General features: G+C 36.9%; 1 protein-coding gene across 1 annotated transcript in view; it reads right to left on the bottom strand.

Moving 5' to 3' along the window:
- The window catches only part of RhoGAP19D (Rho GTPase activating protein at 19D), a 117778-nt gene that overhangs the window by 10982 nt on the left and 84259 nt on the right, over positions 1-22537 (bottom strand). Inside the window, exons 15-29 of the mRNA XM_022061346.2 lie at positions 16540-16761; positions 14387-14579; positions 13963-14114; positions 13595-13759; positions 13101-13259; positions 12672-12887; positions 11947-12082; positions 10144-10334; positions 9273-9477; positions 8637-8817; positions 8099-8265; positions 7484-7916; positions 6496-6745; positions 6015-6147; positions 2783-2840 (exon numbers count right to left, since the gene is read on the bottom strand). Of these exons, the coding sequence (XP_021917038.2) occupies positions 2783-2840; positions 6015-6147; positions 6496-6745; positions 7484-7916; positions 8099-8265; positions 8637-8817; positions 9273-9477; positions 10144-10334; positions 11947-12082; positions 12672-12887; positions 13101-13259; positions 13595-13759; positions 13963-14114; positions 14387-14579; positions 16540-16761 (2861 nt within the window). The remainder of the gene's footprint in view (positions 1-2782; positions 2841-6014; positions 6148-6495; positions 6746-7483; positions 7917-8098; positions 8266-8636; positions 8818-9272; positions 9478-10143; positions 10335-11946; positions 12083-12671; positions 12888-13100; positions 13260-13594; positions 13760-13962; positions 14115-14386; positions 14580-16539; positions 16762-22537) is intronic.

The following is a 22537-nucleotide window of genomic DNA, read 5'->3' as shown; positions in this document are numbered from 1 at the left end:
TTAACCACAATCAGTGCAGGATGTATGCGATTATGTTAGGACAGACCACACATGCCATAAATCGGCCTTCTACAGTCTGTAAACAGTCTGAATCTCAATGAACTGGAAGTTACAATTTGAGGTGCATGCCAATCAACTGGCATTGCATGTTATGCAATGTGTGGAATAAGACCTATTATCATTTTGACTTGGATAAAGTGTCCAATGGTTCTCAAATTCAAAACCTGCAAGTGGAAATAAAAATTACCAATACTGTTCTTTATGTCCTAAATGATCATTAATGTGGATGGCTTAAATTACTCAAAAAATAAAGATCATTTGTAATCATGCCACATAATTTCTATCTTGCTACAAACATTATTCTGCATGTTAAAACTGTGGCAATGTAACAGATTTAGTATGAATATAATTCAAAATACAATTATAACAGTGTGAGCACTGTCAGTGCACCATAAAATTCTTGTATCTTGCTGTCATGTTGATGTTCAAGAGAAATAAATAGGAAAGGATATTTTAGATTGGGAATTCGTGTGTCTGTACCCTTAGAACAAGTTTCCACGCCACTATCAGCTACAATCATTAGAAAGTAGCTCACACACACCCTTGCATCCATTTATTTCAGTGGTATAATACTGCAACTCCACACAGTTCACAGCACCACTGAGTGTGAGAATATATTTTTAGTAATACCAATTTCTGCATGTTATTTGAAAATTTTAAAACAAACCTGCACCATTCAAGTCTTCTGCAGCCCACAGTTATGAGCTCTGCACCACTTTCATAACAAAGCACATGAGACAAACATGCGTAATCTTAAATATTATGTTTCAACATTTAATTACGAAACACAGCAGCAGGATCAAAGGGAAAAAGTTACTATGACAATTACAGCATGCTTGTTATGTGTTGGTTCCTAGATATGGCTGGATATCCTTCTGGCAGTGCAATGGTAACTTTCTACATACGTGAAACAAAGAATTGGTTCCACTATGTACCTAAACACAGTTTCACTATGAAACATGTATAGCTACATACATTACCGAGCAGTAAAATTCAAGAGAGACCCAAACTTTGCATCTTGTTATATAAGTCATGAACAGGATGCAAACAAACCCACTTGTATTCTTGTCCATAACAAGTGAAAAATGAAGAATGATGAGCAAAAAGGCAATTATTTTATTGATATCCTCTTCTGCCCCCCCCCCCCCCCATTTCTTCACAGTTATAGAATGCAAAACTTGACATCGGTTAGAGGGCCTTTGTTAATGCAACATCTATGTCTTTGAATGTCTGAATGTAAGAAAAGGATTAGATGAAAATACAATTTTCTGGTTGTTTTTATTCATCCCTGTGTGAATGATGACTTGTTTTATTTTATTTCACCTGTTTCAACATGTGTGAGAGCTAAAAACTGCCAACAATAGTGACTCACATCTCCACTGTGAAGGTCAACTGTAATTAGCTGTTTGCTGGCAACAATTATTAATGAGTTTCTCTTATGGAGAAAATGACACATGTTCATGCCCATACATGACACACATTTCACCTGACCAGAAGCCAGTTTTTTCTCTATTATCATGAGGACTTCATTACACAGAGATTTTTTCAGGTTTTGCTGTATTTATGTTTCATAATTTCAATTTTATATTCAGTATTACTTCCTATTTATGGACTATGATAAAAATTACTATATGGTATCTTTGGTAATCAGTAAAAATGGTGAAAGTCAAATGTAATTTGTATTGGCTTCCTTTTTTACTGATCAGCAAAAATATTTTAATTTAAAATATCCATACTGTGCTTGCAGATTTTTTTGGTGTTTGTTCATTATACTATGTAAGAAATGTACATGGTAACCATTAGATCTTCCATCAACTGCACACATTTTAGCATAGTAAGACAGTGTAATCCAGAAGTCAATCATTCTTCTGAGCAGACCACAAAAGACAGAAATGGTGTAAGAGGAGAGTGAAACATCTTTCAGGACTTGGAATAATGGATATCAACCCACCTCATTCAAGATTCCAAGAACAACTTCAAACTGGGTTACTTCGCACAGACACAACAACCAAACCAAACTAGGAAAACTAACATACAATTTTGTTTTGCTCTTTACATACCACATTGTGATTACATGAAAACAATTTCTAGTGCTATTTTTCTTGTGAATAAGCTGTTAATAGGGAGGGTTCTGAACAAAGTGCAAAAAAGAAATAATAAAACAACTAAAGGCCTGTCCCTTAGCTTGGAAAGTTCCACTTTAAAATTTATGATTTTGATTTGTTTTGATACCAATACTGATCTGGTAGATCAATTTAAAAATTTAAAAGTTCCACTTTAAAGATTCTATGAAGACAGTTCAAGCTTATGGAAAAAAGGAAATTACTATCAAATCTTATAGATATGCATGTAAGTGATGGAAGGCTGAAGCCAGAACAGGAAATACTCCTAGTTCCTCAACTGCAAATGATGATAATCATTTCAGTCAGGGTACAATTTTCAAATTTCTCATACTTTACTACTATAACCACCTGTTATTACTTCTTCAAATATGGTATTTTAAATGTAATGATTTACAAAAGTACCTGGTTTCAGTGTCTGCTGAAAAACAAACCATGACTTACCTATATATAAGATAGAATTTTTCAGTTCAGCCCCTTTAAATCATATCAACATTACAAAACTGAAAAAGCACTGGACTGAAGGATATCCATACAAATCCTAATTCAGCAAGCACAGTGATAATTAGCACAGTCACGTACTAACTAACATTGTTATGTACCTAGATATTTTTTTGTTAATGGCAAGAATCTTGCGGGTCCAGGAGAAGAAGCAACCTCCTGCACTCACCCATCCATGAGGTGATAAGTGAAAATTAATAAAGAGAACAGGAGACAAAAACAAGAATTAATTTCATAAGGTTAAATGGTTCTTCAATGCCAAGTCAAAAACAATGATTCATTCATTCTGCTGCATTTCATTGAGTATGTTTATAGATTATTTATAACATGGGCATGGTATCTTACTAATCTTCTTAAATTAAAACAAATAAATTTAAGTTTCATAAGAATTACAACATTATGGAAGTGCATTCCCATAAAAAAAACAAAAAACAAAAACAGAGTCAGTCCTTATTTAGTGAAATAATAAAAAGAAAGTAATGATGTGGTATATGGCTATAATTCATTGTGTTTTATTCTTTCAAAGAAACTCTGTAGCTAACTACTAACTCCGATATGCAGAATCCTTCTTGAGAAGCTAACAGTACACTCAACTAGTCACGAAAATTCCCACCTTTCACGTAACCTGAAGTTTCATTATTGTATTCGCAACAGCCTGCCACTGGTCCCTATCATAAGCCAGATGAATCCATTCCTACTGCATTTAAAACCATTTGTTCCGTAACTATCACGCACAAATATTCCACAGAAGAGTTAAAACTCCTTAAAAGTAACAATTATACAACTATAAATATTGGAGTGAAACTAAATATATATATATTTTCTAATTTATGATATTGTTATGTTTTGTTTATACTTCCACTCAATACAGTAATGTGGCAAAACTGATTGCTGTAAATTTTTAATTTGTGTACATATTTGATAACGTCCCGCGCCGTACCACGTGGTCTGAGGCATCATGCTTCGGACCGGCGATACGGAATGCGTGCTGGCTCGAGTGTCGGGGGAGAAGAAATTTTCTCATGAGATTTTCGACCAGTGTATGGGACCGGTGCCAACCCAGCATCGTGAGGAAATTGGGGAGCTACAATGGGTAGCGTAATCCGGTCAGGAAAGCTAGCAATGGCTGGGAGTTCGTCGTGCTGACCACACGTCACCCTGTATCTGGTTGGATGATCGTTCACCTCTGCTTAGGCATGTGAACGTGAGACCAGCAGTCAAGCTAGTCGGCTTTGGCTCTCTGGAGCTGTTACGCCACAGATTTAATTTTTTACATATTTGATAACACTGTCTTGTTCACCATACTTAAAAATCTGTATCTTGGTTTCAACTTGAATCACCAAAAAGAAATAAATGGCAAAATTCTTCAATGTACGATCGTATGCAAACAACTATTATATTTTAATTATGTTATATTTAAAGAGAACACATTTTGTTAATTCCTTTTGTTAGTATCCACATTCTCCTTCATATTGTGCAGCAAGCACACCTTTAAAAGCTTCGGAATTCAGTGGCCAATGCAATCTAAAAAACTCTCCAAGGACCACTGGAGAAGGGTAATACTTGAGTAGATGGAAACAGAACAGTTAAATTTTATTCTTGTATGTTATAACATACAAGTTTAATTGCTATGCAAAAACAATTCTTAAAAAAGAGACAGATTATAAGAATAACTAATTTCTCAGGGAGACCAAATCTAACACAGCAATCACTATGATGTATTGGAGTTAATTTCTTGCATAGAGATTATGAATGCAGCCAGTCTATTCCACTTGTCACAGGGACAATGATTAAAAAGTATTCAAGACAATAATGTGTTTTGTTATTCAGTGACAAAAGGAATACTGTCAATTTTGTTTTTTACTGAAATGAACAGATACCTCAGTTTAGGCTGACCAGTATGGGTTATGGTTCTCTGGTTTGTGATGTGTATCTCATAGGTAGCTATCAATGTTTCAGGAACATGTTGCTTCAATCCCCAGGGTAGTAGAAGGAGGAAATATGGTCCTCTGACATGTTATTAACCACAAAATGACTACAAGGCATCATAATCCAGAAGACCACAGCCCACAATGTAAATTATTATTTGTGACAATATAAATATCTTTATTGCATCACCTTTGTTTTCATCTATACTCTATGTTGAAACCTCGTGGTGACATTTTAATGGACATTTAGTCAGTAATGAACAATAAATACACAATGGTATTTTAGCATGCAGCCTACAAAGTTTCCACCCTGCCTCCCATGACATCTCCTCTGCAACAAATGCAATTGCTACTGTTTCACTTTATAATTAATACCATAACAAAACAAATTTTAAAAAAGTATAATGTATGTCCTCTAACACAAATAATGTGATGCAACTTCCCTTAAAAGGGACTCAGTGGCTGTGAACACAAAATTATATTTACTGGTGACACTGAGAATGGTCAAAAATGACTTATGCTTTGCAATGGGAATGTTCTTCCATATTCCTCCATAATTTCCATGAAATCTCACTAAATGTGGTTCACATAAATGATGTTATTATGAAACTGCACTGTTTTGAAAATCCTGTTTATACAAGAATGGTAAAAATATTACAAGGTGTAATAGGATCATACATATAAATATTATAAGTTACATACAAAGCAATGATTTCTGCCACAGCTGTTTATTCTTTTTATCAGCATGACATAAATTGACAGCCTTTTACCTCTGGATGGATGGCAGACTGCAATCCTCAAAATAACATAGCATGTCTAATGGATGAAAGGTTACTAAAACATCCAATAACAGCAAGAGAGAATACTCAAATAATATGATGAAAACTCAATGGGGACAACTAGGTTCTTAATTCCAGGACACATATAACCTTGTGTAGCAAACATTATGTGAAAGTAGAGGTACTATAATCCATAACTAAAACAGCAAGACTATTTCCACACTCACAGGTATATGATAATACATATTTAACTTCATACACATGAGGGACCATTTACCAATAAAAGTAATTATTAAGTGAAGGACATGCCAATATTAAAGTACAACTTCTGAAAATTGGTACCTTCAACATATAAATATTTATACAATTCTGTTTTCTGGGGATTAAAGGTATCTCATTTTATTTTAAAAATATAATCCAGCTGTGAATGTTTCCTTACTTCAACATTTCTATTTAATCTCCTAGAAAGCTTGAGAGAAATAGCTGCAATTATAATCCAGTTGCTCCTCTTACGCCAAATGCCACAGTCTCTTTGATTACATCTGAAATTATTCTTCATAGGAAAAATGGAGAATTCCTACAAATTTAATATACCATGCCAATTTGACTAAGTAAAAGAGACTCACCATCATCAGAGATGTCACTATGTGGAAGTTCACTGCTATATGCTTCCTGTAGTGAGTCAAGTGAGCCACATCGCAATGATCCAGTTAACGGTGATGGTGGCTGTGAAGATAATACTGGTGGTACCAACTCAAGCTATAAAGTAAATCAATTGTAAAAAACTTTTAAATGGTGTGCAATAACATAACAACATGAAAACATAATCGATCACAGACATTAACTCCAGAGTGACCTAAACCTCTTCCACATCTGACATAATATAAAGCACACCTAAAATTAAATGTTCCCTTCGGTGCTTAGCATTTTAAATTATAGTGAAAAAACACTTTTATCCCAAATTCTAAACCTCTACCAAACACTTCAACAAGTCCTTAAATCTAAGAACACATGTAACAGTGAAATCTCTTATAAGTTATTATGTGATGTCAATTCGTATAAGTGTCCAGAAAAAAATACTACATACAAGCCAAAGTGTGAACTAACCTGCTCCTTTCCTGTTTTGAACTTCTTGAGTGTTCCATTTGGTGGAGGTGCACCTTTCTGTGCATCAAACCTGGTGTTTGTGTGCTGCTGGGCAGACGCATGGAGATTCTCTGCAGATTTTCCATGCTGAAGCACATGCTGTGCGGATGAAGGTAATGTGGTGGTCACAGAGGAGTGTGTTAACAGATTGCTGCCACTAAGCTTGTTACTAGTACCTTCTGTGTCTGGTCTCCCAGGAAGCAGAGATGCACTTAAACAAGAACAAAGTAAGTTTTTATTCAGAAATAATAATAGTAGTTTCAACTGCATCTTCAAAATGCATATGCACCCATATCCCTTCTTCTGGGAAGGACACCTTTGTGCCTTAACTGCTGTTACTATAAATACTTGTTTATCATCATCTTAATCTAAAAAATATGAAGAGAAAATCCTATTTATGTCCAAGTTTAGTTTTGTAAAGCTGATATCAAGTACACAGACAGTGAACTGCCAAGCTCGAAGATTAAAAATGTTAAATTACCCTTAAAATGAATAAATTCTTCATTCTTCCCTACAGGAATACAAATCTCTGTGACATCTTTTCATTTCTGTACACTATGGAAAAACCCAAAGCGTGGAGCACAGTAGGACACAATAGTAAGAAATACTTTTTACACATGGTTCAGCACAGTATCAATGACATATTGATTAAGGAAATATAATGGGTATGGTTTCCTGAAAAATTTGACAGGGTGGATTACATATCTCTTGAGCATGAGCTTCATAGATTTGCTGAAAATGAAACTTAATTACTTAAATTATGTTCACATTAGGTGACAATTAATTACATAAACAGGTAACATGCTCTGTTTTGTTTTGTTTTTTATGCTGAATTAAAATTGCACTTTAGCTAAGAAACAAATGAATTTCAGACTGGTTGTAGATTTTTATCAACACTTGTAGTTTGTTACCTTTTTTTGTTTGCTCCAACTTCAAATTATAAGCTTACCTTGTACTCACTGCTACTACATCAGCTGAAGAAGAAGAAGAACTGGTAACACTGCCATTTTCTACTCTTCCCAATTTTTTTTGGTTATCAGGGAAGATATGTGTTGTTCCCACTTTCTTTGTCTGGGTGAATTTTTGTAATGTAGATGAATGGCTTCTATCAACAGGGCTCCATGGCAATCCTACTTTGGTCTGAGTATTTCCTTGGTCTTTTGATGATGTCATAAGATTTGATTGACAAGTGAGAGAAGTTAAAGAAGATGATTCAGACTTAGTGGATGAAGTTAGATTATTACTATTAACAGAAGATGACAGCAGAGATGATGATGAGAGTTTGCACCCAATACTAGAGGCATGATTTGAATTGTCACTAACTGAATACTTCTTGTCATGTTCAAGAATGCTGTTTATCCCACTGATCTTCTTTGTAATATCTGTTTGGGAAACAAAAATAAAATCAGTACAAAGGATTTAATTTGGATGGTTGTTCTTGTTTTATGAAGAAATTAACTGGAAATCATCTATTAATGACTTGAGAAAAAAATAAAGCATTTAATAATTGTAATAAAAAAACCATGCCTTCTGAAGGCAGATATCTGCCTGGCCATGATAATACCTGATGGGTTATCAGCAATTTCATCCAGAAAGTCTTCACTTTCCATGTCACGTTTTGCCTGCTGCAGTTGTATTTCAATTCTCTTCTTATCTGCTTCTCTCCATTCAGTGTCACGGCGCTGTCTTGTAAGATCACGCTGTAGCATTGCCTTTGTCTCACGTTCAAACCTGATACATTAAAAAGCCTTGCAAATCAGATACATCTGTCTGGAATTTCTCTAACAAACTGCATTTCTTTCATTAAAGTGATTCACTTACGGCTACATGATTTCCAGGAAACTAAGAATACATGAAAATACTACAAGGCAACACCCAAAGAAATATGTAAGAAGCATAATTTAAACAACATCAAAATTCTTACTTTGTACATGTAATATGTAGGCTGCTGATGGCTGTAATGAGGAGAAATTCATTGACAGTTGGATGGAAAGTAAAAAAACAATGGTGCAACAGACACTTATAAGTAAGCAAGCAAAGAGGTAAGCAATTCAAACAATGATCACACTTACATGCTTCACTGACATCACAACATAACATACCTGCGTATACGTTCCTGAGTTGTTGCTGAAAGACCAGCATATGTTCTTATTGTTCCCTCATCACTCCCAGGCATGCTACCACCATCTTGTCTTAAAGGCTGCTGCTGTTGCTCATCCTTTCTGGAACCTTCTGGCTTATTGAATCTGCCTTCTGCTTGCATTTCTCCACCACCAGAATCTACTAAAAAAAACCAAATTTGAATCCATGAAGAAATTGGGAGCAGATTAAATTCAGGAAACATTTCTTAACATGCAGTTCAAAATTTTGTCTTCCTGTCTGCTCTCAAGTAACATAAAGATTAAAATATATACTTTTACCTGTTGCTTTGTATGTGTATAAAACTTGGGTTTCTCACACTGAGGGAAGAACAAAGATTAAGAAGCCTGAGAACAGGGTGCTAGAGGGATAGTTTTTTAGTATCTATAATTTCAAACATATAAACTGTAAAAAACTCATAATTCACTACTAGAATCATTACTTCAAATTTCAATGTTTCCTTTAAATTAATGGGAATGTCCTACATTCCCTTCACTGCCCACAGAAATTAGTTTCAGGGAATACATTCACAGTATATGCCGAAACTTTTGCTGCCATTAAAATATATTAGAGAAATGAGGTACAAAACTGCAACTCACCATGAGCTAAAGAATGATCTGGGATACAAGCGGCTTCACTTGGTGCTGCTGAATCCTCATTCTCTCCTGTGTGAATACTTTTAACTATGTTCCCTGAGAAGACAACTGATTCATAGATGGATGACGCCACAGTTGATGTGGGCTGATCACCACTTTCAAAAGCTGACACAGACTCTTTGCGTTTTGACTTGCTCTCCAATGTATGCTAAGGACAAAAATATCAACTGTATCATTATAAACTAAATAAATCAGAAAAACTGGTTATGTCAGAACAGGAATCTGATTAATGTATCCATAAACTGTACAATATACAAAACAGATTCAGAGAAGTCAAGTACAATATACCAAAATCAATACAAACCATAACATTCCATAATGAAATAATAAATGCAAATAAATAATATGGATTTTTCCAAACACTTTCTTCAGATTAAAATACAACAGTTCAGTTTAAACTCATTTACTCAAACACTATTACACCATAAGGATATAATGTAATCAATAACAGTTAACGTAACATATAGAGACAAGAAACCGTGTCAACGTTATTAATCCTGACCTACTTCTTATTACTAGAAGACTGACTTTGTAAAAGGAAAGGTTAAGAAACGCGACAAAAAACAGAAACTATATAGACAGACAGACAAACAGAGAGAGATAGATGTTAACATCAGATATTTTACCTACAAACCAAATTTCTCTATCCTAATGTTTCAATTTTCTTTTAATTATCTCAGACCACTACTCTGTTCTTTTCCCTTTGTATTTAAACAGACAGACTGTTATAAAAGAAAGAACTCTGCACGATAATAAAATAATACAGCCAACACAACATTTAGGGACCAGGACACAAGAATTAGCTGCCAGTCACCTGTTTAATGTCTGTGTTTTCCCTGACTTCACCAGATGTTTCTTTGCAATCCTCCACTCCTGTTCCACTTCCACTACTTCCTCCTCCTTTCCTTGATTTGGCCTTCTGCATCTTGCGGTTCGCTGCAGAAATGATGGATGAAACAATATCTTTGGCACATATGTCCTTGTTTGGGGAATCTGCTTTCATGCCTGTATCACATAGAGAGAAACAAAAACAACGGGAAAAATAAAGATACAATCATGCACAAGCAACAATTCATTCCTCATCCAAATCATTTATGCCATGGATGAACTAAAAAGAAAAGTCAGGAAAAATACACAAATTTGAAAAATAGAACAGGAATATATCCAAGATTAATAACTAAACCATGCTTACAAATACACAACATTAATTTTATTACTCATTTAGCAAACTTTAGTGATACTGTACATTGGATCTACTCACATTTTTTCTCTGTTATTCATTCTTTCTTCCCATTATATTTCAAACCACAAAGTGCAAATGGGTGGGGGGTGGGGGAGAGACTTTTCTCATACAGCTTCCATACTTAGATAGGTTTGTGAATTTCTCATATTTCATTGATTTCTGGATAATCAGTCACTTCAATTACCTGTACAGCTGATTTTGTGTCTACAAATATACAAACACCGCTGGTTTTACTGGTTTCACTATTATGTACAGTAAATTTCTATGGTATCAACTGCTCTATTAAAATTTTGATAGACTAGTTTCCCAAATGACTTAAGAAAGCAGTTACAGACACTAAGTTTGCCTACAAGCCTACATTGTGAGCACAACTGTTGTTCTGCAAGGCTGTAATTTCAGTAACACTGTAGCAGTTCTTGTGGTAATTTAGATACTCTTGTTTCTTTTGCAAGACATTTACAAGACTTACAACATGCCTGTTCAAACAGAGCTTTAACTTCATCAACTTTTAACATTTAACATTCATGTTCTGATAAACTGTCTATTAACAAACCAATTTTTTTAGCTTTACTGACAAGATTATGGACAGTGTTTCTGTCAAGAACTTGAAAACTAAGAAGCTGTCTTCTGAATTTGCTCTGATTCTTCTTAACAGAGTTATGTTTCACATTTGGTACCCTTAGGTAAACACACCCATGTCCTACACAAATTAAATCTTGAACAATGAATCATACATGAATGTCACAATGAAATACAATACCAATCTCTCTTTTTATTGCTATAGACACAAAGTGGCTGGTGGCACTGGATAAAGTGACACAGTGGAAAGGCCATGCTCGAGTGCAGCTGCCAATATCCTCCCTATGTAACAGTTCACTACATTCATTACGGAAGATCAATAGTGAAAGCATAAATCAAACCAAATAGTGTTCAATTGTTGAATGTTATGCCTTAATCTTCAACATGCAATCAACTCAGATTCAGTCATGGGACACGTAACTATGCCATATACTCAAAATTGAAACAGTGCAATGTTAGAAGATACAAAAAGATGGTACCTCTTAATTAGACACCTTTGGATCAAAGATATACAACAACGTATGACATGCTACAATTAAAGTAAAGCTAATGCAATACCAAACATCTTCAGATTGCAATGAACTACTGTATTGTTCTGAATCTGCTTTGAATCTGTGCTGCAAGGATGACTTTCAGAATAAGAATAAAAAAAGTTAAGATGGCTGTGATTATTCAAACTTCATATCAGAACAACATCCAATAATGAGGACCATGCAGACTGTTACATATTACAATATTACATAATGTAAATATATAACCTAACTGGCCTTCACTAGTGTGCCACTCTACACTCACCTTCAACTTTCTGAATATTGCTCAGCAGAAGGTTGTGGTTTGCTGAGGCAGGTTCTAGCTCAGCAGAATCTTGCGGGAAGCTAAATGGAAAGTTGCTGAAATCATCTGATTCGTCATCAGAGAAAAACCAATCAACCTGCAATTTTATAAAATCTCATCGGTCAAATGATCAAATTATGTTACTGAAAATTTCATACTACTGCATGATACGTATAAGGATGTACAAAGAGTGTCATATATAACCTCAAAGTTTTGCATTGTTGCCATGTTTGAAACTACCAGCATATTAAAACATTCCAAACAGAAGTCAGAGGTATCTGCTTCATCCATCTTCGTACAAAATGCCTTTACGTCTAGATCTATTAGATCTTTAAATATCATCAACAAACAGAAAGATGAATAGAGAGTTTGCAAAGCCACTGTGTTGTTTCATATATTAAAAACAATTAATAAAAGCTGAACATTCTTTAAACATTAGCACAAAATTTCAGGATCCAATATTAAATGACACTATTGTCTCACCCTCATCAGAAGTTCACAAGGTTGATATTTTTGTACTGGTGATGACAGCAAATTAAAAACTACAAAGCTGCAGTGACCTTGTCAATTTAAAATTTATTTTAGAAAGGGGCAGAAAATCTGGCATGATTATATTATAAACTTATTTTTCCTCATAAGATAAGGAAAACAAGCTGAAAAAGGGGGACTGAGGGTAACACACTCACATGAGAGATAAGCGATTCAACAATTCGGCACTGATGTGACATGTCAGTAACCATAGTGACCATGTTGTCATCAGCTGTGCGCACCAATGTGGGGCCAAATACAATGGCAAGATTGCGTGCCTCCATCTTGTTTGTCGTGCTGTGTTCCACCACTTTCTTTAGGTGAAGCAGAAGGAACTTGAGTGTCTCAAAGTGATGGTCTGGTAGGTCATGCAACTGAGGCAAACAAAACAGATACTTTAATAAATTCCTGCCTCGTTTACAACATTAGTTAAGCCAGTATTGTCACACTGCTATACAATTTCCATTTCCACTAACAAGATCTTAATACAGACAAAACTCTAAGATTGTTGGTCTAGTACCTACAACCTTAAAAACACTAAAAAATCAGTAAAAATGTAGTCAAATAATTATACAAACTTTCTTTACCAGCTTTTTGATGGTGACTATTCTTTTACCAGGATCCTCAATCTTGTCTGCTTCAATGAATAGTGGATACAGCTCACTAGTTAGAAGAGCATCTGGCAGTCGTCTGAAGAACAACTTCAGTAGGCTAGAGATCACATTTACATCATTCCAGCGAGGATCCTAAACAAATGAATCATTACAGCATTTATGGGACATTCAAAGCAGTACATAAAAGGCATCCCTGTGACTAAGCACTAAGCCATTAATGCAAACAGGGGATGTGAGAGAAAGACTGAACATATTCTTAACATAGCTACTAGATGAAGGTTACTGAGGATATTTGGTTCCTGCTTTCTAAGATATTCAATTTACATGTTTATTACATTTATGTAGTGTTTTTCTGATGTTATAAATGCATTTTATCAACCCAACTCACATTTCATAAAAGAATTGACAACTAATCAAAACAATCTACCTCAACAAAACGTTAATGTCTGCATGTGGTAAATAAATACCTGTAGATTAATGCTGTCAAATCCTTTATTGACTCCCTCAGTAAGTGAGGACACAGCAGCTGTATTCCCTGGTACACGATATATGCCAATTATGTCAAGTCCTCGCAACTCCACAATGTTTGTGCACAGCTCCACCAGCAATGGGACAAACTCTGAGAAAGATGACTGCAAAACAATACACAGTACACTTAGGTATGATTTAGAAATATAATGGAATCTACAGGAACGCATGTCCAAAACAATGTATTAAAAATATAATCATGAACAACATTTATATTTCATTTCCTTCACATTAAAAGGTTACTAATTTAATCTACATGATTCTTTGATCCAGGACATATTTATAAAAATAATTTAATTTTCTATACTTGTGGGCAGTCTTCCAGAGGAATACCAATGGTCACACCCTCTGGATTGGGAGCTGTGGGAGAACTGGGAGACCCTGAACCCTGCTGAATGCGGCGCAGCTGTTTGGCCACTCTGCCTTTCCATGTTTTGGTCTTTGGAGATGGAATTTGATCTACAGCCAAAGAAGCATACAATTTCACAATTAATCATTTTAAATCATGTTTATGCCTACTCCTTAATAAAATATTAAGAACTTATAAGATACAACAGTGTGAAGAAACAGTAGGGCATTTTGCCCATCTACATATAGTATAGTAATGTGCTCCAGAGCTGGTTCCCAAGAACCTCTGGAATAAGTACATGTAAAGTTCACAATGTCACTGAACCCATGTATGCACACATATACGCATAACTAGAATATGCACTGAATATTTCTATTCTAACCTGTTTGACTTGGTTTGCGTGTTTTGTTGATTGGTGACTGTCCTGTGGGTGAACGATTGCGAAATGATGTTAATTTGCGGATACCCTTGTGGGCAGGGAGAGGAGACAATCGGCTGTTTCCTCCACCACCCACACCCCCTGCTGCCTGTGTTAATTGCTGCTGCTGCTTTGAGCTGCCACCTGAACTGCAATCCTGAAAAGAGTTCAGTAAATATGCTATGAATTTTAACAAACTTAGAGGATGATCAATAAACTTGCACCTGTTCATCCATCTTGAAAATATAAGTCTCTTTAGTCAATCAAAATGCAACCGAACCAACAAAACATAATCAATGATAAGACTGTTTAAGGGACAAAAAGCCTTATCTGATTCTTAGGGATTCTCTTAAAGAAAAAGAAAATTTCACAAATACTTACTAATGCTGATAACCATCCCATGAACCTCAATAGCACACATTCACACTGTTTTCTGCTTACATATTTGTGCCATTGAGTGTCCTGTTCACGTTGTACCAGACCAATGAACAGTCTCAGCAAGATAGTACTGCTGGCTCTTATCACTACAAGGCCACTGTATAAACTACATCAGTTACAATTAAATTCTTTTCTGTTCAGTGAGATTTTACAAGTACATTCTTATCATCATCATCAACTACTACAAGGACTGAGCCTATTGACCCGTTCTGGGACAGTTGTTCAAGGCAACTTGTCCTTATTAGTCTTGTAGAGTGCATTTGAGTCGTGAGTGACAAGCCCACTGCCTCTGAACAATTTATGCTCAATCCTGATTTGTTCGCTAGAACTATCTAGTAGAGAATCAGGAGAGACATGGGTGAGAAATGGCCACTGAATTTTGCTTATGAAACATCCCATATAATGCTCTTAAGGTTCTTTTACGTGTCGTAAATCTACGACATGGGACTGCCGGCTTTACTTCCCCTCCGAAGGAAGTTGTGCTATGGATTTTTATCACCCTTAAAAATCCATCGACCTCGGCCAGGTTTGAACCTGTGAACCTTGAGTCCAGTGGCGAGCCTGCTAACCACTAGTCCACCGAAGGCGACATACGTTCTTATATGAAACATAAATGATACAAATATGAAGAAAATTACAAACACAAATACCAGCTTTACATTTTGGGGCACCCCCAGTTATGCTGTGTAACTTTAAAAATGTATAATCAACTGTCTGACAGACAAACAGAACATAAACATGTATGGAATGTGAGAATAATAATTATTAGTGTATTCTTTATCGAAAGCCAAACATACCTATCCATCAGCACACATCTACCAATATCAGGTACATTACCTATAAAGATAATATTGACATAAGAGTTCTTCTGTGATACATGATAGTGAGCAGTAAATATAAGGAATATCTCCTAAGCAAAGCCATTGTATATTTTTTGTTCCATAACAGTTAACACAGGTCATGCCTTGTTCCCCTATCAGATATTGTAATAAGATACAAACTAAAACTAAATTTAAAACACTTTTCTTCTTGAATGATTTCTTGTACTCTTGTCAATTACCCATAAGTATTATAATTTACTACTGTAGTATACAAATTACAAAATATGTTTCTATGTATGACTAAGTGACATGAAGATGCATAATCACTCATTCCAATTCATCAATGATGTTTAACATGTAAAATCATTAAGCTGTGTGTTACATTTCCTAACTTGTTGTCATTACTCATATGAATTTCACTGCATTCTAATGTTTTACACAATTTAAGTCTTAAATTTATGCAGACTATTACTTAGAAGTCCCAGTAATCGCACAAATTCTGTTATACTAATATCTGAGATTGGATCATAGGTACAAATATAAAAATAATAACCACAGGAATAAAACACTCAAATGTTTAATTCATCAGACGGTTGTCTTCTTGGACATAGAACTGTGTGGTCTCGTACCCAGTGACCAATGTTTCAGAAAAGCTTACTGCCCACATCATCCCATCATTCAGGTGAATCACCATGTTCCTCTGAAGTGTCGCTCAGTGTCTACCAGACTACATAGTGCTACATAACACAAGATGGCCATCTTCATACTCACTTATTGAGGAAACTGATGACATTTACTTCGGGTGATGGACTTTATTAAGTATGACATTCTTGAAATAAAGGATTAATATATTCATACCTCCTTCCCATTAGCCTGGGCTTGAAGAGCATGAATCCACTGCACCATATTCTCAGAATCCTCCGCCTGAAGCAGCAGTTCCGAGCCGCTGAGGGTGTTCAGACGCAGAACATGTTTCTTTTTGGTGTAGTTATCAGCAATGTCAACTTGACTACATCTTACATCAACTGCACTGTTTGTACACTGCTGCTCACTGATAGTATCACCCACATTCAGAGGCGTCTGCAACAATATCACTTGGCTGTTCAGAACTGTGTTGCCAGAATACATATCATGTTCAATATAACACAAGTTTCAAAAAGGATAACACACTTCTGGAAAGGTTCTTCAACAGGTAATGTTTACCATAAGTACATGGAAAACATATAAATTGACTGGAAGAAACTGTGTTAACAAAAATTAATAAAAAAAATTAAAGTAATGCAAAAATGCCAATGAAATGAAGGGGTAATATGTAATTGATGCATATACAAATGTAAATGCATTAACACAGTAAAAATACAGAGGGGACAAAAGTCCTGCTGAAATCAACAGGGAAAATCAGTACATGAAGCAACTTTCCTGACCATCATCAACAGTTCAGTTAGAATCTCTTTTTATCCCAACAGTAGATGGCAAGACCATACATGAATTACTGAACCCTGGAATAATCTATTAAAACATCCAAACACTGCAGAAAGGCCCCATAGAAAACACCGTGAAGTGTCTAAAATACAGCATGTTGCAGGTATGATCCTCTCCCACCAATCAATAAAGAATACATATATCCATGCTGGCATGGTCTGCACACAGAAAACCTGTAGCATTTTGTAATTCACTGCTAATTTCTAGAACTATTATTTTTAGCACTTCTGACTTAAAATGAAGGGTTGACAAGGCAAACACATTAAAATAATACTGGGGCAGAGTCAATTTAAAATATCTGCCACTCATTGTATCAGCCACCTTGGCATAAAAATATATTCGGGGCTGTTGCATGGTGCAAACTCATTGCTCGTTCCTCACTCCAATAAATGGATGGAATCACTCACCCAGGACCCCGTTGAACCCCACCTCCGAAGACGACGCACACGAAGACTGCTAACACCAAAGGAAAGGGAAATAGGAATACAAGAATATGAAAACGGTTCATCGGGAACAAACATTATTGGCTTTCTGTATTTCAACAATTACTTCGCGTGCTTCTACTTTGTTCGCATATTCACGGCATTAATAGTGGTTTGAAACTCAAGTATTTGATACGTCCATTCCGTGAAGGAAATCACAAAGCCGTTCTGTCACAACACACAAATCACTTATTCACTTTCTGTAAAATCTTCTCGACCTTACTTGCTCCACCGTGTCCACTGTAAGGGTTTTTACAAAATCTCGACTAATATCCGACACAAAACAGAAACACTCCTGAACTGATCAACACTCAATCACTGAAACGTGATATACAATATTAACACTTTAGAAACGATGAACATTTCAAATGTTAATACAGTATATATGCATTGAAAACTAAGAACAAAAAGCTTTCTTATATCTTTAATGAAGCAAATAAAAACGATATGATAATTTTCACAATCGTGAAGTGCGTAATACCGAAAACCTCACAACTGTTAAACGAACATAATTATTTATTTGATAAAGGATGCTACTAAAATCTAACTGTTCACTCCCGTCAAAATAGTAATAACACATCGACAGTAAGTTTGCACTGCAAGTCCTGCACAAGACAAGAACATCCTCTCATGGTCACTTTAACACTGTCAGATGAAGAAATAAAACTTAGAAAGTTAGATCAACGCACTGAGAAAGTGTACTAACTATAATGGCGAAAGAGATGAAAAGTTTCACATTCTTTTTCTGAACGCGTTGCGTATCTAACGACCATGTAACATCCCGTATACCTAACAGCGATCAACGGGTCGGAAGAAGCGGGCGGAAATTAGCCGTCTGACATATGTTGGTGGTGGTTACTCGGTTACTGTTCGCGTGCGATATGAAAAACTTCCGTTTGGGATAATCATAAAAAAAACTACCGTCCGCAGAACTTGGCTCGTCAGCCGATGGTACACAGAGAAGGGGCTCTTTTGAAACTTCATTCTGTTGTAATGTACTGGATGCTCTTTCATTTTATTCGAGACTACGTCAGCTTCATGGTCTGTGAACAGAGCGATGTTAAACGAAGCGGTTTAACCCCTCAAAGCACCTCATGTACCGACAAACATCTCGAAGAGATTTTTTAATCGGGTGTCTAAATGAGTAGACCTGTATAAAATATGCTCGACAAAGCACAAGGGCCGGATCGGTGGTCTAAAAGCGTAATGGCCTTGTACTCAAGTCCCGGGATCGATACCAACGGTCGTCACTAATCGTAACTCCTGGCGTAAACCAAACACAACCCATCAATGCCCAGCATTATACTGATACAATTAATCCACCACTGTCACCCACTGAAATGTTTAAGTGGGTGCCCAGGGCCCAGAGTACCCATGAAGTCGGCACCCTGACTCAACCTCTACACTCCGTTGTTTCATTCGATGGAGCTCGGGAGAGGAAGTGAAATACGAAAATTCAGTTGCTTTGGCATTTTCTCATACGGAAAGGTGTCTTCCAGTCTTTTCTGCCGGTCTGTCTGTCTGTCTGTCCGCTATGCCCACCATAACGGTCCAATCATTCCAAGGGCACGTAATAAGACCAACAGCAGAAACAACAAAAAACAAAACCTGTCTCACTATATCACCAAAAACTCCCCCCAATAAACAAGGTACACGTACTGTGTGAAACTCGGCATTTCTTTAACCCTTCTCGCTTAGAAATATCGTCACTCTGGTGTTTGACAATATCAGTAGGCTAGAAGACATACTGGGATACACCGTCCTGTTCATTGTAAGTAAATAATAACCTCGGTACCTTCTGAGAAAAATGACGTCAAGAAACTTATCAGTTACGTTATGTCATACGCAAACAGTTTTAAAACATTGTATCATATCAGTGATACCACTGCAAAATTACTGCATGTTTTCTTCCACGACTTTTGTAGATAAGCGCCAAGCCTTATTGATGCCATGACCAAGGCATGTCAACAGTTTCTCCGATACGGGTTTAACAAATAATCGATGGCACTAAGGAATTCATGCAGAAGCAAATCACTTTCACCGGATGACAAATCAGCAAGACGAGGTTTCAATCAAACCTCAAGGAAAGCATGCTTTAAGAAGACCACGAATGAGATGGTTTGTTAGCATCGGAATTCATCTAATAGGAACAAACTTTACAAGAAAAATAAAGATGGTAGTATAAGTGAGGCATATTATGGCTGCCATTTGGTTTAAACGCCTAGATATAATTAGCTTTAGACCTAGGTAATACACGTTCTCTGTATTGAAAAATCGGGCAGATAAATACGGTGAACTCACTCAGTTGCGTTGTGTGACTACAAGCAATAAGAACCCCTTTTGTGGTACTAGGACAGTGTACGCTTCCCCAGCTTGTTTAGTTTACTGCGTACATCTGAGCTTACAAGAACACATTTGATGTCTTTTCGTCTCCATTCAGTACACATGACGGTAAAAATAATGTGCGCTCCACCTGACCTGAAAAGGATCCAACACGTAATTCATTGCACTGAAGCTTTTATGGAGACAATTACAAAAAAAGTTTTGGGGGGAAAATCACGAAACCTGCGTTATTTAAAAAATCGAAGTGTTTACCACGAAAGATATACAGCATTTTCCTTCCTCAGCTACAACAAAGAAAAAGTGTCTGGGGAATACCAGGCCCACAGCCTTGGTTACGATTCCATATTACGTTTGGATATTTCCTCTGTTCGCCATGGTAATCATTTTCATTATCATGATGATATTAATTCCTACCTTCATTTCGGCCAGGTATGAAAAACTACGATGGCCAAAGATCATATCTGGAGGCATAAGCAACGATGAACACCCACGAAACTGTGAGAGTTCTGTTATAACCCTGACTAGAATCAAATATAAATTCTAATGTACACGATTCTTTTTAACATGGAAGTCTTCATTACGGAAAGTCCAAAGTATATAACAATATACATAATGTTGAGAAAAGATGTGAGTTTTGGGCGTTACATAATTTACGTAACTGAAAAAGAGTCGTTAAATAACCCAATAGTAATACAATCAATCAATCAATAAAACACGAGTTACTAGGAATTAGGTTGTTAGTTTACTGGGTAGCATGAAAGAGAATTTCTACAAGAATTTCTGCGAAAAATATACACGGCTGAATACAATTTGGAGCTAATGATATCTCTCGAAGCTGTGGTTTATGTAGCCCGAAACAGAAGCGTACTAAAATAAACTAGAAAGAAATAACACACTTTATTCCGTGGAAAACCTTGACTACTGAATACAAAAGCGTCCTCACGGCAGTCAGAGAGATTCGTTATCTTATTGTTATAGCGCCAACGGGAAGTCTGGAGGAAATGGCTTTGCCACAGTAGGACCTGATTATCACACTCTCAAGTGAAAGTTATCGTGCTGAAACAAACATTTTCGCTTCTCTGTTTCCGCAAAGGAGCAAGGGAGAACAGGAAACAAAAAATTTCACAAACAAAAAAAGCACTGGGCGAAGTTGGCCTTGAGTAGATTAAGCAATCGATGAGAAGTCTTACGAAAGTCAATGGTGTCATGCGACATTATTATATAGCGACAAATCTTAATGCAATCATGATAAGCAAGCTGTCATTAAGAATGAACCAACACAAATTTTTGGTGGAACGGTCAAAGCGCGAGACTGGCTGCATTCGACTGATTCGTGCAACCAGCTCTTACTGCAGGATTTTACACTGAAAAACTCTTCTCCCAATTCACAGACGAAGAAAACGACCTTAAGATGGCGGAGAGGGCGCAAGATCGAACATCTTTTGCATCTTGGCCCATGGCCCCTTGGGAGCTATGTATTCGGTCTTTAAACTCTAATCCAATTCCTTTAGAAATTTATTACTGACACACTGCACCCAAGAATCTACATGACATTTCATTATTAGAACTACAGATATGATCTGAAACATATTGTGATGTGTTGGGGTTGGCATTGTTGAACTGTTTAATGACATTGTTGTATTCATGCATTGTTGTATTATTGACATTGTTGCGTTTAGCATTGTTGCATTTGTATAAAAGCCGACTGACAATCATTTCCGCGAGAAGACACATCCAACAGCCCCGAGCAGTGCAGTTCCTCGGACAGCCGATCCAATGGGTCAAAACAGCGCAGTATCTGGGGGTCACCCTTGACGCCGGGCTTACTTGGTCGGCGCACGTCAACCAAGTGGGAAAGAAGGCAGCGCAACGATTAGGTGTGCTAGGCCCGCTTATCAATAGGAGAAGTGGCCTGTCAATCAGGAACGGTGTACTACTCTATAAGCAGCTCATCCGTCCCATAATGGATTACGCATGCCCGATCTGGAGGTCAGCTGCCCACAGCCACGTCCAGAAGCTGCAAGTTCTGCAATCCAAGTGTCTTCGAATTGTTACTAACGCGCCCTGGTACGTTAGTAACAGGCAAATACATGAGGATCTGGGGGTCCCTTTCTTTGCCGACCACATCAGAGCACTAACTGAGAGGTTTGACTCGAGGTTAGCTGGTGTGGGGAACCCCTTAGTTCGGCAACTCGGAAGACACTCGTGCCGAATGAGGGCTGCCAGAGTTCACCCAAGGGCAACCGAGGGCGACTGATGTTCAGCAGGCCAGCCGAAGCCATCCCCAAAAGACGGCCAAGTCAGCACAACGAGTGGTTAGACTACTCGGCTACCCTGACTGAGGTTTTCCGTGCTTTCCTCAGTTGTAAGGCGAATGCCAGGGTATAACTTAATAGGGGCACGGCCCGCCACCCTTCCCCCCGATCATGGAGGCCATCAGCTGAAGTGATCTTCCCCCCATGCCGCAGAGGCCTTCAGCCGAAACGGCCCCTCCCTCTCTGGGTTCATACCCCAGAGACCCAACCAACCAAATTCCTTCGACAACTTGC

Source organism: Zootermopsis nevadensis, unplaced genomic scaffold (assembly GCF_977971745.1).
Source record: "Zootermopsis nevadensis isolate Lab colony 2312 unplaced genomic scaffold, Znev_1.0 Znev_ptg000027l, whole genome shotgun sequence".
Lineage (NCBI taxonomy): Eukaryota > Metazoa > Arthropoda > Insecta > Blattodea > Termopsidae > Zootermopsis > Zootermopsis nevadensis.
The sequence above is the reverse complement of the archived record's forward strand: the minus strand, read 5'-3'. Positions and strand labels throughout refer to the sequence as shown.